This window comes from Hibiscus syriacus, unplaced genomic scaffold (genome assembly GCF_006381635.1).
Source record: "Hibiscus syriacus cultivar Baekdansim isolate YM2019G1 unplaced genomic scaffold, ASM638163v2 tig00002840_pilon, whole genome shotgun sequence".
Taxonomy (NCBI): domain Eukaryota; kingdom Viridiplantae; phylum Streptophyta; class Magnoliopsida; order Malvales; family Malvaceae; genus Hibiscus; species Hibiscus syriacus.
The window spans coordinates 9,308,919-9,326,663 of NW_024061947.1; the positions used below are offsets into that span (position 1 = coordinate 9,308,919).

The 17,745-nt window shown below is 35.6% G+C and overlaps 3 protein-coding genes and 1 pseudogene across 3 annotated transcripts; 3 read left to right on the top strand and 1 right to left on the bottom strand.

Annotated features, from left to right (window-relative positions):
- The first annotated feature begins 2,465 nt into the window (after nucleotides 1-2,465).
- LOC120156934 (chaperone protein dnaJ 11, chloroplastic-like) lies at nucleotides 2,466-3,202 on the top strand. Its single transcript, XM_039168204.1, has one exon. The coding sequence runs from the start codon at nucleotides 2,527-2,529 to the stop codon at nucleotides 3,025-3,027; it is 501 nt and encodes a 166-aa protein (XP_039024135.1). The 5' UTR covers nucleotides 2,466-2,526; the 3' UTR covers nucleotides 3,028-3,202.
- A 353-nt stretch (nucleotides 3,203-3,555) lies between these two features.
- LOC120152564 lies at nucleotides 3,556-5,496 on the top strand (annotated as a pseudogene).
- Nucleotides 5,497-6,090: 594 nt separating this feature from the next.
- Nucleotides 6,091-7,855, top strand: LOC120156953 (pathogenesis-related thaumatin-like protein 3.5). The gene is made up of 3 exons (XM_039168222.1): nucleotides 6,091-6,365; nucleotides 6,467-7,163; nucleotides 7,466-7,855. Exons 1-3 carry the CDS (start codon nucleotides 6,302-6,304, stop codon nucleotides 7,644-7,646), a joined length of 942 nt encoding a protein of 313 aa, XP_039024153.1. The 5' UTR covers nucleotides 6,091-6,301; the 3' UTR covers nucleotides 7,647-7,855.
- A 5,069-nt stretch (nucleotides 7,856-12,924) lies between these two features.
- On the bottom strand, nucleotides 12,925-14,486 carry LOC120156943 (allene oxide synthase 3-like). Its single transcript, XM_039168213.1, is given in 2 exon segments — nucleotides 12,925-13,767; nucleotides 13,770-14,486. Coding segments are annotated over 2 exon segments (1,464 nt in total). The 5' UTR covers nucleotides 14,467-14,486; the 3' UTR covers nucleotides 12,925-13,000.
- Nucleotides 14,487-17,745: the final 3,259 nt, after the last annotated feature.

The window sequence follows — 17,745 nt, forward strand, 5'->3', positions numbered from 1 at the left end:
AAAAATATTAAAATGACAATAATAAAAAATAAAGATAAGTGAAATTAAGTAAAAAAAATAAAATAAAATAATAAAAATAATAAAATAATAAAAAAACAAGATAGAAAATAATAAAATAATAATAAAAGGGTTAAATTTAGAAAAAGATAAACAAAAAAATGATTTACATTAGTGACCAAAATAAAACACGCATAAAATAATAAATCAAAATTAAAATACTAAACTTCAATGACCAAAATGCAAATTATCAACAATATTGCATGATTCGAAAAGTCAAAACATGAACTAGAAGAGACACAGGACCAAAACGAAAAAATATAAATCAGATGCTTAAAATAAAAGAAGAATGATTTTATGATCTAAATAAGGAACCATACAAATTGAAAGGGCTATATGCACGAATATCCCTTTTTACAAATACCATGCGTAAACCCCTTCTTAAAACATTGCTGTTTTGTGTCATGGTTCCCCCTTGCCCGTAGCTCTTCCAATAATTTCACCAGTTAAAGCATCCTTTAGGATCCAATCTCTTCTGGTTCTGATGCTTCCCCCACTTTGGCACCATGTCTCGATTTCAACCACATCACTCTAAGCTGGGTATTTGTATATTTTTATGTGCGTTCGTGCGGTCACCCATATAAGATGCAATTTTCTCATGGTGGGGGTTGTAGCAAACACATCTGAAGGAGAAAGGTCGGAATTCTTTTAAAGTTTCGTTTTTTATTTTCTTCTTTTTTCCTTTTCGTATCTTTCCCGATTTTTGTGTGTGGCTTTTCTCTTGTTCCTCCCAACTTATTTTTCCGAATCCTCTCTGATTATTTTCACTCTGTTAGAGACCCCTGAAATGTTTCTAATTTCTCTCTCGTATTTCCCCCTCAAGTGGGTTTGATTACTGATATTTATAGGAGTAAAAAATCCTATTTTTAGATGTGGTTATAGAGTCCTATTCTAACCCTATTTATTAGTTATTGGTGTTGATACCGAGATCCTTACACCGTACGTTCCGGGGTTGGAGTCCCACATATCCACGAAGGTGGTTTGTTGCCGGGAAGTACGGGGATAGGCGTGAACAGTGAAGACTCGTGAGGCATGGGGTCTTTGCATGGCTGGAAACAAGGGATGCGACGCTAGGGTTCGACATGGAAGCTGATGATCACCAACCAGGCCTTCTGTTGGACCCTCTTGTATTTACCGGACCATATGTGATCTTGGTTTTGGGCCCGACAGACTGCAAAACAAATATATATATGTAAATACGACATATGTAATAAAAGAAAATATATAATATAATATAAGTATATTATATAATATCAAAAAGACAAAATCTGGTGTCTTCAGGGTGTACGAAACAGAGAGTACTGTATTAACCTTGGGGGCGATCGTCAATTTTTGCAATTACATCGGTTGGGGCGAATTCGCTTCTAAGGCAATGGACTACCATGACCAGTGGCAGATCTATGTGTAAGTCAGGTTGAAATCCAAATTTATTTATGTTAGTTCTTGATTTTAGTCATGATGCCCGTTCTGGAATTTTATTTGTGCTAACCCATATAAAAATTTTCTATTACTAATGCATTTGTGTCCACGTCGAAAAAATTCTGGATTCACCACTAACCATAACACGGTAATAATTTCTTCTTATTCGTTTAGTTATGTCGTAGTTGTCGATGCTAATTTATTTATTTTGCATTATTTAGTTCTTACGTCATGTACTTTTTACGAATAAAATATGCAATATTTGAACTATATTCTATTATTGTAAAGTCTATAACTAGACTTGAAAATTGTTAAGTAGATACAAGGAAAAGAATCTTTACATTTATATGACGTGGATGACGTAAATTAATCGTATTTGTTTTTCAGGAAAAAATGAATTGTTTTTAAGCTTAGACGATGTCGGTGTTCTTGTTCTAGTAAACATCGACAAAGATCTCTTTCGGACAAATCCGAAGCACTCAAACTTTTTCCCTAATATATCTTCTTTGGTCAAACATTAATTTTTAAAGTTTGAGGTAATCTTAATATCTTATACCATTCCAAGATCATGCTGATGTAAGGAAATCGAATATCAATCACCAATCCCCACTAACTGGCAAATGGAAAAGGCTGTTAGCCCACTTAGTTATTTGTTTAATTAATTCAATCATACCATTCCAGGATTCGTTATATCAAATAATTTACGGCATATATGATCATGAAATAATATTTAATTTTAATAATTTTATCAAAAAAATAATAAATATAAATTAAGAGGAATATTTTATACACGAAGTTCCAGAAGGATGAGTGAGTTACTGCCAGCTTGACAACTGCTGGTCGCGTATTAAAAGATTCTGAAACGCCGATGATTTTCTGAGTCAGCGTTTGATATTACGGATAAACTAATATCTAGTAGTAACTTTGTTAACCCAACCGATCTAACCTGGGTTGACTCAGCTCTATAAATACCCCTTGATCAATCCCCTACTTTCCTCAAGAAGTCTCGAACCAAACAACAAATACCAAACAAACGAACAGTCAACGAGAATGGCTTCCACATCTGCTACAATGGCCTCCTTCACCTCTTCCTCTGCTCATTTTATGGGCTCCAAAGTTTCCATTGAGGAACAGGGCTTCATGCCTACACGTGTCCATCTCCGACAACTACGCATCTCAGCCGCGTGTTCGTCGACGGCCGAGAGACCGGTTTCCCGCATTGCTTGTCCGTCATCGCTGTACGAGGTATTAGGGATTCCGATGGGCGCCACGTGTGACGAAATCAAGGCTGCTTACCGGAGACTGGCGCGAGCTGTACACCCTGATGTCTCGGCTAATGGTCGAAAAGCCTTCGCCGCCAACGAGTTCATCAAAGTACACGAAGCTTACTCTACGCTGTCGGATCCTGAGAAACGGGCCGATTATGACCGAACGTTGTTGCTCAGGTCAAGGCAGTCTTTTTCTCTTTCTGTCGAAGCGATGACCGGTTCAGCGTCTTCTCGATTTTCTGGTTATACGAAGCGAACATGGGAAACTGATCAATGTTGGTGATATTTTGGATGTGCTTTGAAATTCAGAGATGGGCTTTAGCTAATTTTTCATTCTCTTGGGCATTTTGGCTTTTGGGAATTACTAATTTTGCTTGTAAATACTAAATATATATAGGAACTAAAACAGGCTGCTTTTTTATTAATAGCCTGAGTTTATATAGGTTGGATTTTTGTGACATGACTTTAGTCTTCTGTTTCTCATTCTTCAAAACCCCAATAAGATCCATATTGTAATTGATTTATAACCCTAAATTTCATAGATTCTCGAAATCAAACAATTCAGACCGGTAATGGGATATCAGAATCAAACGTATTAAAAAAGATCTAACCAGAGACATGAGCTTTAATCATCTGGAGTTAAGTTTCTGATAAACAAAGAAGAAAAGAACGATTCAATCTGTGAGACAGATCAGAATGCAACTTTTAGCTTCATACCCAAGCCCAACTGTAAATATCGTCCAGTAAAATAAACACCCATTCTCAAGTTTGGGCCAACAGGGAATTATATGTACGAAATGATAATAGAAGGATGCGTGTCAGAACTTTAATGCTTTTACCATGTAAACGTTGTCTTCCATCGGGCCGCCTGGCAACTATCACCGGAGCTGAGCGTGCGTTGGTCGAACAGCGCATGGAACGGCTTATACGGTCTCTAAGGCAATGGCCTCCATTGAAGCTGCAGCAGCAGTGGCAGTACCACTGCTCCTCTCGGATACTATCAGTGTCGACTAAACCCCCTTCCCATTGTTTATATTTCGCCACTTCAACTTCCTATCCGATGTAAAGAAGAGCCGCAACCAGAAGAAGCGCGAGGCTCGTCGCGCCGTCCGTTGGGGCATGGACATCGCTTCCTTCTCCAACCCTCAAATCAAACGTATCCTCAGGTACAATTCAATCCAAAAAAACATATATTTGTTTGAGCTTTTGAAATGGTATATACCGAAAGCTAACATCTTTTATTCTTTTAGAGTGGCTTCTCTCGAACAAGATGTTTTCGATGCTTTAATACTAGTTAAGGTACTTAGGACATTGTAATTTCTTGTAATTTCAGACGCTTTGTATGTTTCGTTGCAAAGTATGTTAATGAACACAGGGTGTTTGTATTTTTGTTGCAGAGACTCGGCCCTGATGTTAGAGAGGGAAACCGAAGGCAATTCAGTTATATTGGTAAGAGAAATTTATTCTACGTCAATTGATTTGCATTCCTTTTAACTTATACGCAGCTTTGTACTTACGTTTTGTGTTAGGGAAACTGCTTCGAGAAGCATAACCCGAATTGATGGAAGCTTTGATTCAAGCTACAAAAGTAGGTGGCCAGAAAACATTGCAGGCTTTAGCTGCTTCAAAGACACAAATCACTGAAGAAGATGATGATGATGATCCATCCGAATATACTGTAATTTAAGTTTGATTTTAAGACTTATAATAAGCTTAAGCCGATTACACTCGATATACCTTTGTCTTATCTAGTTCTTTTGCGTGTGGCAGTCACAGGAGTTTGTCAATATTGCAAATAGATGGTTTGAGGGGTTGATCAGCAAGGACATTGAAATTACAAATGAAGTGTTTTCAGTTAGCAGCGTAGATTTTGATCGTCAGGTAAGCAAACCAAGTTAAATGTTGCTCATTTGTTGCCAAATCTCTCTTAGACAAGACTGTTTTGATCAGTATGTACCGTTAGAGGCTTGGGGCTAGTTAGGCTTGCAAATTCGTCTAAATTCTCTGCCTTTAAATTACTTGAACGACTGCCCTGCATGAACAACTTATATTTCTCTGTTCAACCGTTGCATCGCATAGAACTGGAGTTGTTGCTCATTTTTTGTTTTGCTTTTATGTCCATTCATCAAGTTATGTCTTTTTTCCTCTCCCTTTTGGATAAGTAACAGATTTTATTTATCTAAGAAGCTATTAAATTGCTACTAGTGGTTCAGAGTCCTCTACATACACAACTTAGAGCATCCCAATTTATACGTAGAGGAATCTAAACCCCTAATTGGAAAGATTTGATTGAATCATTTGCAGTGCTCCTTAGTCCTGCAAACCATAATTATACCGCAGCCTCAATATAGCCAAGTACTACTCACTTGTTGTCGGTTTTGAGCCAATTACTGTACATATAGGGAATTCTCAACTGTCCTTCGAATAATTGAATTAAGAGCCTTTCTTTTGAGCCTGGCAACAGGCGAGTGCAGTGTCCAATCTACTGCTCGTCTGTTTCTCAAAAAAAGTTGCCTGATATATCGCGGAATGGATTATTTCATCGAGTAGTGTTGCTTTGACAGGAATTGCGTAAACTTGTTCGAAAAGTGCAGACAAGTCAAGAACAAAGCTGCAATTCGACTGAAGAAGACAAGGCAAAAATAGCAGCAGCGGTAAAGAGAGCCGAGAAGTCCCTCACTCGTTTTCTTCGTACCCTCGCCAAGCAATTGGCAACAGAAGATGGTTTTGATTCATTTGCATTGTAATATCATTATTATTTTTTGGTTTGAAATGCAATATATTTACTTTGTACCATAACTGATTGTTAAATAACTGCTGTAGTTGAACTTTAAAAAATATGATATGTAAAAGCATATTATTAAGAGCCATTCTAAAATATCCACAGACGGACCAGGTGAAGCTATAATGGATCTAGCCAGCCAACACTAGACTTGGTTTTCTGCATCATTGATTACCAGTAATGGTTTGGATTCCTTTTGGCTGTGCCTGTGTGTGTCAGTGTTGAAAAAGAACACTCTATTTGTTATAGTGCCTTTTATTATTAATCGACCATGTTGTATTATTCACAAGATTTTACATGCAACCAAATAGTAAAGTAAAAAATCAAATGGATCTGAATTTGAAAATTAGTTTTAGTATATAGGATGATATGTTATTTTAAATAATTTAAATTTCAATAATATTGTTTGAACGATATGTATGATTTTTTCCAAATAAACAATAAAATAAATACAATCATAAAAAATCAAAAAAGATATTTAAGACTTTAATTGGATCTCTTAAAACAATCTCAACCAAACGCCGCAATTCGTCTCAAAATCCGGTCGAGTAGACACCATAGCGACTTCAAGTTTGGCTCACGTGGACGTTAGTTTCCGAAAAACTCAATTTCCCTTATAAAATTCCATGTATCTCCATTGAAGAATCTCACACTTCCCCAACACCCATTTCTTGACAAGAAGGAGACGAGTGTTGGAATTTTGCCCATACCCCAACTTCTCTTCTTCTTCTTTCTGGTTGTATAATAGGATTCTTCTTACAAAATATTAACTTTAATGGCTCAAATTACTTTTGTTGCCGCTGTATGTGTTCTCGTTCTGTCACATTCCTTTTTACCAGGTATTTTCATTTTGGAAAATATTGAGCAATGTTCAATCAGTTCTATCTTTAGCTATTAGATTTTGGTTTCATTTTTCTTTTTTTGATTACATTGTGAACAGGAGTGAAAGGAACGACCTTTACCATGGTAAACAAATGCGATTATGTGGTCTGGCCTGGAATTCTCTCGAACGCCGGCGTTCCGACGCTCCCCACGACAGGTTTTACTCTCCAAAGAGGCGAAACTAAAACCATTAACGCGCCGACTTCATGGGGCGGTCGTTTTTGGGGAAGAACCCATTGTTCCCAAGATTCCTCCGGTAAATTTTCATGTCTTACCGGCGATTGTGGCTCCGGGAAGCTTGAATGTTCGGGGAACGGCGCTGCTCCGCCCGCCACTTTGGTCGAATTCACTTTGGACGGCGCCGATGGTCTTGATTTCTTCGATATCAGTTTGGTCGACGGTTACAACATCCCTATGATGGTGGTTCCCCACGGCGGCACGGGGCAAAACTGTACCTACACCGGTTGTGTAGGGGATCTGAATGACTCGTGTCCATCGGAGCTTAAGGTGGTGAACACAGAAAACGGAGCAGGCAGCATCGCATGCAAGAGCGCTTGCGAGGCCTTCCGCCAGCCTCAGTACTGTTGTAGCGGCGCGTATGGAACACCCGATACCTGCAAGCCGTCTTCGTACTCGGAGGTGTTTAAGAGAGCTTGCCCACGCGCCTACAGTTACGCCTATGATGATAAAACCAGTACCTTCACATGCGCTAAAGCTGATTACACGATTACTTTCTGTCCTTCGCCCAACACTAGGTAAAACTTTTTAAACTTTTCGCAGTTCCAAACGTACGTTAATGTCTTAAAAAGGAAATCATCGTCATGAAAACAACCTTCCGTCGGGGGGAAAAAGGGGTTAAATTATACGTTGGAGTGAACTTTTCACGTGGCTGGAGAAGTCGGTAATTTGCCATCATCTTATGTCGGTCGGCTCTTTTCACTTTTTACAAGTTTTCGTGCCGAGCCAGCTAGCTTCTTTTGTCGACATATTTTGCCGTTAGGTTAGTGTTATTTTTGTTGGGGCTTTTAACGGTTAGTTTTGGTACGTAAATTTGCAGCCAGAAATCATCACAAGGGCAGAACACGGAAACAAGAGCAGCCACGACTTCACCTCTAATATTCAACAGCACAATGGTGTACGAAGGTGCGTTCGAGGGAAGCGCGGCATCACCGCGCATATTCGCCCACGCGATTGTTGGAATCATCGGAATCACAATAGCGATGCGTTGGCTCTTCTAAGTTTGTGTGTAGGATAGGGACCATCAGGTAGAGCCCAAGGACAGGCTAGGAACTAGGCCTCATCTGACTTTATACCATTGCGGATGTGGATGTCCGTATCATCAAGGAGGGATGAGATTGGGATTCATTTCATTGTACGTTTTCACTTTTCGCTGATATATAAATTATTTACTACTTTTTAATAAAATAATTGTTTTAATTTTTACTTTTTGAAGTATTTTAGATTCGTAATTATTTATTTGAGATAAATTTTTTTTCACATTTGGGTGTAGATCGTTACCTAACTAACTATCAATGGTTATTAATGATGCAATAAGTTATGTGGTTAAAATAGTAATATAATTTATGTTATGTTATTAATTATGAATACATGAAACGTGTCACATATTACTTATGTATATATGGAATGTATCATATCATTATTTATGTATATGTAAAACATGACATATAATTACTTTAAAATATATTATATGTACCGCATCACCACTTATATATTAAATACTTCAAAAAATATTTTAAGAATACATAAGTGACGTGGCACATCGTTTCTAATATGAATCAATACTTACACGAATTAAAAAGTTCTGAAAATATTAGATTATTATCATATGTTCTAATAAAATATTAACAAATAAAAATAATCAAAACAAATGCGTAACATCATTTAACACTGATTTTTTTTCACCCCATACATTTTAATAGTGCTCGGTGGATTTCATATTCAACTTGATTGGATATTCCAACGAACAAGTCTTATCAATTTCATTATCGATAAAAACCTTTTTATCAACGGCATGCAACATTTTTCAGTGATGGCGATAGATTTGAAAATAAGACGAATTATTACTATTATTTAATTTGCAAGAGGCTAATCAATTGATCACACTTGTGCAACATATGATGTCACAAGACTCTGAGCTCAACTATTGTTTCCAATAAATGTTCTTAGATTTTAGGGTTTTTAGTTTGGTCCATGCTTAAGAATTTTGCTGCTTTGATTGTAACTAGTTTGAAAGTAAAAAATAAAAGGGTAAACTACCGAGTTGGTCACTTTTGTTTCATTTCTATAAATGTATGTTCATTCGATTCAAAAAACTTAATTCGTAGTCACTTTCGTTTTGTTTTAATTAAAATATGGTCACTTAACCTAAATGGCCGTTAAAAGTTTAATGATTTGATGACGTGACACGTTAATAAAATGATATAATTTTTTTTTTAACCCTTGAACTTTAGATAAAATTTAATTATGGACTTTTTTGTAAATCTAAAGCAGTTTAGGGACAACTTTACAATTTACCATTTCTTTAATACGCTTTTTTCTTCTTCTAATTTTCCCCTTACACACCCCATCTCCTCCTCCTCCAGCTATGGTAGTTGGGGAAAGCAATGACTCATCGTCATCAACGCAAATTAACATATCTAGTAATTGAGCTTGTTCGTCGCTTACTCTCTCAACAAAACCCCGAAGACCCAACGGCTAACTCTCCTCATTTGTCTCAATCTCTTCGCTACGCTTTCCGCATTCTATCCAGACGTTTAACCCCTTTCGTTTCCCCCGATGCCGACGCCGTCGCCGAATCCATCAAGCGCCGTCTCGCCAATCATGGTAACTCTTCCGAAGCCCTTTCTTTCGTTGATCTCTATACCAAGTTCGCTTCCAAAAATGGTCCGGGCAGCGTTAATAACAAATGGGCCGTTCTAGAGGCTCAGTCAATGAATCCGATTCCACTGGATTCGGAGAATGCAAGTTCAGGTAATTATTTGTCATTGAGGAGATTGTCGGTTTGGTTTACTAAGCCAATGTTGAAAAAGAGATTAATGGCAGTGTTGGTCTGCTGAGCCAATGGTGAAAATGAGATTAGTGGCAGTGTTGGTTGATAAGTGTAAAGCTTTGAGGAGTGGGACTATGGCTGGTGCTATTCATCTGCATGCACAGCATAGTGATCCTCTAGTCCATGACTTTCTCCAACTGCCATAGCTGGAGGAGGGGGAGATATTGTGCGGGGTAAGCGAGAATTTAGAAGAAAAACATAATAAAGAAATGGTAAATTATAAACTTGTCCCTAAACTGCTTTAGATTTACATAAAAAAGAGTCCATAATTAAATTTTATCTAAATTTCAAGGGTTAAAACAAAATTTATACTATTATATTAACATACCATGCCATCCAATCATTAAACCTTTAATTATCGATTAGGGTAAGTGGCCACACCTTAATTAAAACGAGATGAAAGTGACTAGGACTTAAGTTTTTTTAACATAGTGACCCTACATTAATAAAAATGAAATAAAAGTGTTAGTTTACCCAAAATAAATAGAGAACATTAATCTGTTCAACCAATACTGTGGTTACCATCAAATCATCACTCTATTTTATTGAATGTTGGCACATTTTTTATTGAATGGAAAACAAAACGGTCCATATTGTCAATGGCAGCAACATGCTGATAACTTTACAATAATTACTGTATTATTGAAACATATGCAATTTGGGAAGGTGATAGAATGAGACGTGTAGATATTGTCAATTTACACTTCATTTTATAATTGAAATGTTTCAACTGTGGATGCATAGTTTTAAAATTTTATAAATTTAAAGGAATATTAGGGAAGGGATGCAATTTAAAATGTTATAAAAAGTATATTATTTTCGGTTGGGCGCAACCGAAAATGTTATGCTTTTTATAATATTTTTAGTTGCACTCATTTTTTTTTGTCGTTCCTTAACCATAAATTAGACTCTCGTACAACAAAACTTTCCTTCATCTCCACCCTAATTTGATTTTTACTAATCATTTCTAACGCTTACTAATTGTTCAAAGAAAATAATGAAGCATAAAACATTTACCGTTCCTATTATGCATCCATTTCTTTTTTTATATAGAAAAATTACTCTATTTAAAATGACAATTAATCTTAAACTGTGTCAAGAAAACTCTTTATTATTATATTCAATTTTTAAACAGGCGCTCTTTTATACAAGTCTAGGATTGGGCTTAAGGCGACAATTTTCTTTCATTCGATTTAATTTAAAAAAAAAAATTAAAATTTAGATTTAGATAAATTTTATATGTATATTACGAATAGAAAATTTTAGATAATGATTGAAAACATTAATTTAAAATTGAATATCAAGATTATAATGAATAGAATTTAATAAAATTGAACCTAAACAAAATAGAACACTAAAAAGAAATTGAATCATTTGAGTTGGGCTACATTTACAGGAATGCAATACTGACTTGGGACATCAAAACTGGATTTGTATTACCTGATTTTGGGCCTGCAGGGATGAATAGGCATCAGTTCCAATGAACCTAGATCTTAACATTAAAAGCTTGAACATGATACTAAAATGAAACAAAAATTAAACTTTAAGTATGATTTTGAAAAAATTAAAACTTTAGGTACTAAAACAGACTAAAATTGATAGTTTATATATTAAATACATAATTTACCATATTTTATTTCCGGCAATATTAACAATTTTATAGAAGTATATATATATATATATATATATATATATATATATATATATATATATATATATATAATATATATTCATGGAGACCTTAACGATTTTCAAAATTATACATATAGGGTGCATTTGGATGAGGGAAAAGAAGATTAACGGGGGAAATTTTTTTCCTGAATGTGATACCTATGTTTGGATTGCAAAGATTTTCGATAAGGGGTAATAAGTCATTCCCAACAGTGTCATTTTTGGAGGCTTATTATCGGGAATGTCATTTCCTCCGATCCCTTAGGTATTAATCTTTTCCCATGACTTTGGACTAAAATGCCTTTAAAACAATATTTTTTCAAAAATATCATTCTTCTAACCGTTGAATAAAAAAAATTATACGAAGGGTAAATTGTAAATTTATCCTTAAACTATTTTAGATTTACAAAAAAAAGTCCACAATTAGAATTTTATATGAAGTTTAGGGGTTAAAATAAAATTAAACCATTTCATTAAACTAATTTATCTTTTAAATTTTGTAAAAAAATTATATGAATTTTATGAATTTAAAATTTTTAAAGAAAAATATATAAATTAAAAATAATAAAATTATATATTTTCTATGATCTTTTATACAAATATTTACTTTCGAATATTTAGAATTCAACTTGTTTAAAAAATAAATATATAATAAGAACAATTTGATAAAATATACATTTAAATAATTTTATATTATTTTAACGAAACATTTTAATCTTACATTTCTACTCAACAAATAAAACACAACAATACAAATAATTATATCCCCGAAGATAATGGTACCCAAAAGGCACCCATATTGTAAAACAGGATGAAAGGGAAAAACAAATCGTGCTAATAGTAAAGAAGTGATGTTTGACATCATCTATGGATGGATTGATGGATTGAAGATTCAGTTAGAGCAGTCTCCCGTTTTAAAAATTTTAAAAGGTAAATTTTATTAGTGGTCCCTTATTTTTTAGTTTAATTGATTTTGGTCACCATTTCAAAAAATAATTTTAATCCCTCGTATTATCGATCCGTTCAATTTAGATCCCTTGATCCTTAAATTTTATTAATCTGTTAATACAAACTTGAGTTGATAATTAAAAAATAAAAATTAATCTTTTAACACAAATCTGAGTTGACAATTAAAATTACAAAAAAATCCATGTGTTTCTTTTTCTTCCTCCTGCTATTAAACCACCCGCAACAATTTCAATTCCCATTTTAAGAAAACCATGCAAAAGCGAACCCATCAAAATCCCCCTCTCTCCATCTAATGGTTTTCAGCCACAGAAAACAACCGAGAAAGCTCAATGATAGAAGTGGAGAAACCAGAGAAAGAAACTCAAGAGATCAATGATAGTTGCATGTCCTCCGTACTACGATTTTGCATGAAATAATTAAAATGAAGGAAAAAAGATACGGAGTGTTGAAGCATTAGAGACTGGTGTCGTCACAGGTGCAAGCTATTTGGTATATGGATCCAAGGAACACCGTTTGCTTAGGTACAACTATAGAGGTCCTGTGATAAATGTCCATAAATTTCTCTCACAACCGGAACCATAGCAACAAACAGTAAAAGGGCCTGTTCATCTTCTCTCATCGTATGATCAAACTTTCGACTATTGATTATGTTGGTTTGACTTTGAATTGGTCGTATTCGTTCAAAAGATCATCCAATTTTTATATAATCATTAAGGCTAAATTTTATGAAGATTCATTTTAGAAAGAAGTATTATTATTAGCAACAAGATAGTACAAATAGGAACATGTAATGTAAGTGACATGCATAAACACTGCAGAATTCAGAAATTAACAGAAGAAGATAATCATATGTCGAATTTTAGTACCATTTTGCATGGCCAGTCAAGTACTTGATGAGGCTTTAATCAATGACTTGAACGTCACCGTCGGAGCGAACACAAACGTTCCGACCTCGACCTCGAACGTATCATAACGAAGGAAAAGCTCCACCAACATTAACCTACACAAGAGCACCACCAGATCTTTCCCAGCGCATTGCTTGTTCTCCGCCGTAGACTCCTTCGTCTGACGCCCATTCGACCAGTACACATACTTCAAAAGCTTCTCTCCTTCTTCCCCAACGAATCTATCCGCCACAAACTCCTCGGGGTTCTGGAAAACCTTGGGATCTTTAGTGGCAAACGGCTGATACCCGAATAACATCTCGCCTTTCTTGATCTCAAAGGTTGCATCGTGGCTTCGAACCACCAAATCAGCCTTAGCTTTGCCGTATTGGAATGGAACCGGAGGATCGATCCTTAGGTATTCATAGACCACAGATTTGGTCAAAACCATCTTGTTCAAGGTAGATAACGTGACCCCACCGCGTCCGGCTTTGACGACGGCCCTGATTTCATCGGCTAATTGCTTGTGTAACTTCGGTCCCGCCAATGCAACCCACTTGATCAGCCCCGGGAAGAGGACTTTCATGCCACCGTAAGCATTAAAACCAGCAACGAAAACCAGGTTGTGGCAAGCTTCGTCTCTTTCGATCCCGAACTTATTTTCAGCTTCGTCCAAGACCGAGCTTCCGAACTCATAAAACGCATCGTATACCTTTTTATAATCAGATTTAACGAGGAAAAATGGGAAAGTAAATGTACGCAACAAATGTCTTCGAACCAACATAGAAAATTTGGTAACAACCCTAGTGATCCAATCGGTGCAAGCTGAAACAATAACCATTTGTCGAAATGTTGTGGTCCTTTAGAACCTATCTTCGTTTCACTAGGGTTTTTGTCGCAGAACAACCGAAAAACGTAGTCGAAAGACATGGCATCGCTCAGGGTGTTAAAATAAGCTTCTTTTTTGGCAGAAATTTTAGCTTCGAGCTCGTTGAAAAGCTCCGATAAGCAAGTTTCAAAGAGTGGTATGAACTTATGATGACGGGCTGTGAGGGTAGAAGAAATGAAGGATTTTAGAGCATTGTGTTTTGGCTCGGATGGGTCGAGGTAGGCACAGACACGATGGCCGCCGGTGTAGGCCAAGGGAGGCAAGAAAGTACCATCGAGAACATCGCGTTTTTCGACTTTCGAAGTGTCGAAAAGGATGGGGAAGGAGATAGCGTCGAGAAGACAAACAACTCGAGGGCAAGAGGAAATAAACGGGCCAGGAGGCATATTAGTTCTGAAGATTGTGGATTGGTATTTTTGGATCCGGTTCTCAAAGAACTTGTCCCTGCCTTCATAGTAAAAGTATGCTAAACGATCGTGAATTGGACCGAATAGGGGATGGCCATAGTCACCTGGAATTGGTTTCACTGGCGGCTCCAATGGTAGTGAAGGATATAAAGAAGAGGTAGATGACATTGTTTAAGTGTTTAATTGAGGTAAATGATTAATTTGGAGAACTATGTGGTGATAATATACTAACAAGTATATATAGAGACTTCAAAAAGTTACGTGTGGAATGAATTATATGGTTATATAAATGATTGTTATTTTAAAGGTCTCGAGTTCGAGCACAGCGACGTAAAATATTCGAGTATGTATGATTAAAAAATTAAGAGATTTTAGATCATACATTTCTAAACTAAATTGAAGTGACACTCTTAACGTGACAGGTTCATATGAATTAAAATGTTAACATGTCATATATTTCTAAACTAAATTATAAATTTACTAAGTTTTTGACAAGATACAAATGTATAATAAAAATTAAAATTATAATTAGTTTAATAATAAAATATCTATTCTTAAATTATCGAACACCCAAAATTCAAAAAAAAAATCAACTTAAATTTTAATAACCAGTCAAAATACCGCCTGTCTAAAAAAACCCCAAAAATTTACCTGAACATGAATTAATTTGTAAATAAATTAAAGAAGTAAAAGATGAATTTCCCGGTCATCAATTTGATCTGAGAGCCAGCATTTTCTCATTCGTCGGAAGGTAAGAAAGACGTGTAGGAGTTATAAAAAGTGGATAAACTATATTGATAGGTAATCACTTGATGTTTGAATAAGTTGGTTTTATTTTTATTTCCTAAAAAAGTATATTTAAATTAAGTTATATACATTTGAAAAAACAATTTATTATTTTTTACATAATTTAAGGAGAGCAACTATACTTGTAATTAAACGAGCGTAATAATCATCGTGATTCGATTTTGTGGTGTTGTCTTGTTTCTTTCGTAAATCTTTTGCTTTTACCCATTTTTTTAATAACATTATTTTCCTCTTGTGTTTTGCATGTTTGGCGTGTAGGAGGTAGAAGAACGTGCATTAATGAAATGAATTGACTCGGACCAACTTTGTTGGCTCCAATGCAGACGAGACACTTCCTCAAGAGTTTTCAAAAAGGAGAACTCTTCCTTGGGAATCCAAACTCTACCTTAGATAATTCGTCCGAAATAGAAACTATTCTTATCCACAGAATCCTAGTTGCGGTCAAACTCTTCCATTAAAATCTCACATTGTAATAATGCCCAGTTTTAAGGTTTAAATGGTAAGTACCTATTTGATTTATTCTACACTTTTTGTTGAAAAGTTTCTATTAAATAAAAAATATTATAAATATCAAACACGTTTTTAAAAAAAAGTTAAATGTTAACTTATCAAACATTTATTTAGCACCAAAAAGTGATTGATTTTATTAGTTTTATTAATTAAATAATTTAATAAAAAATATGTGCCCAATACAAATCCTTCTCCTCCCCTCTCTCTTTTTTTTATTAATCAACCCAGATTTTTTTTATTTAATTTTATTTAATCAACGTCGACACTAATTTTAATGTTGATTGTCATCCGTCGATTATCTTTTTTTTTTGTTTTTTAATTTTTTAATAAGAAAAATTATATCATTATGACATGTTATTTGTTTTTATCATATATATATATATATATATATATATATATATATATATATATATATATATATATATTTACACAACCCATTACAAGGAAACAAGCCCAAGAATCGTCCCAACTAAAACTAACCCAGTAGCCCGGGCCCAAACCAAATTACAAACCCAACTTAAACCATAACATAGTTAACCCTAACCCTATGCTACCATTATTGTAGCAGCCCACCGCCGAGAAGTCACTCCATCAGTTACCTCAGGATGATTGAATTCCCTATTTCACAAAACTAAAAAAGAAAAAAAATCAAATAAAAAATCAATCAATCAAATTTAATAAAAAAATTAAACTCAACCCCCTAAAAATCCAGAGCCTTATACCTCTGTCATCTTTGCCTCACCAAACCCATCAATCAGGAGAAGGAAAGAGAAGATAAAGAGGGGAGCAGAACCAATCGAAAGAGGGGGAAAGAAAGAAAAAAGAGGAAAGTAGATCCGGGAAAAAAATAAAGAGGAAGTAACCATAACAAAAAATGAAAAAAATAGAAAAAAAGAGCAAATCCAAAGAGATAACCGAACAAGGGGAGAAACCGGGTTCAAAAAGAAAAAGAAAATGGAGGAGGGGAAACTAGAGATAGATTAAAACGAGGATTTGGGCGGAGGAAAACCAAACTAAAAAAGAGAGCTTACCTTCGGGTTTTCGACAACAGCAGCTCCTGTGGCCGGACGACAGATCCAAATGGTCAACTGAAGGGACAACAGCTCCTTCGGGTTCTCGGCCTATTTCGTGGCATTGAGGGCCATTTTTCACAAAACTAAGCCCGTATATGTGACCACCGTGTCAAGGAGAGCCATCCATGAAGTTTTGGGCTCGATTAACCACAGATGACGACGGCGGTACGACGACCGGTGATGAACGAAAAGACGGTCGGTGACGAGTGGCGGCGGTGCTCGTCCCCGGTTGCTAGAGAGAAGTGAGAGCAAATTATGGGAGGAGAGAGAGTGATGAAGAAAAAAATGAAGAAAAAGAAAGGAAAATGGGTTTTATAACCCAATTTAGATGACGTCGTTTTACCTCAATCTCATGCGTTTTGGACCCGGTGGTCTAATCACGCGGGCAACCATCGCTATTTTCTCCCGTGTTCAATTTGGTCACTTGTTTTGTGATCAATTTGTTAATTAATTTCGATTTTTATCCTGATTTCGACATTTTTCCTTTTTTCTCAGTATTAATATTTGGTTTATTTACTTTTAGGTTCCCAAAGGTTATCCGCATTTTTACAAGATGGTCACCCATCTATTTTTTATTTTAATTCGATATTCATGTCCTTATGCATTTTTACAAAGTTATTCGAGACGAGATTTTTAAAAATCACATTTTAAAAAATTGAATTTGTTTTTTCAAGAAAAAATTCGTTTCGACAAAGGCCTCTATACTTCTCTCAAGATTTGTCATCAAACCTTCTCTAGAGGACAAACCAAAGGAATAGCTTAATTCGTTGAGGGAAATCAAAACCCCATCGTGTAGGTGACATTAGTATTCCACGCCAGGCGGGAGGTCTTCATCAATATCATCACAGGGGGCGGGATAGCGGTGATTAGCTAAAATATATCATCGTCGAGGGTGTTCGAGCTATTGGATAACCCACTTGCTCTCGCCGATGACATAGTCTTGGATAACCGCCTGAGTATCAGATGCTTTGGGCGAGAATCAGATCGAGAAGGGGTTTAGTTTTCAGTATCCATGCGTCTGTCCAAAATTTAGTGTGTCTGCCATCACCTAATGAAC

Coding starts and splice junctions, on each gene's coding strand:
- LOC120156953 (XM_039168222.1), top strand. CDS start 6,302: ATGGCTCAAATTACTTTTGTTGCCGCTGTATGTGTTCTCGTTCTGTCA. Junction 6,366..6,466: donor GTCACATTCCTTTTTACCAG/GTATTTTCATTT, acceptor CATTGTGAACAG/GAGTGAAAGGAACGACCTTT. Junction 7,164..7,465: donor TGTCCTTCGCCCAACACTAG/GTAAAACTTTTT, acceptor GTAAATTTGCAG/CCAGAAATCATCACAAGGGC.
- LOC120156934 (XM_039168204.1), top strand. CDS start 2,527: ATGGCTTCCACATCTGCTACAATGGCCTCCTTCACCTCTTCCTCTGCT.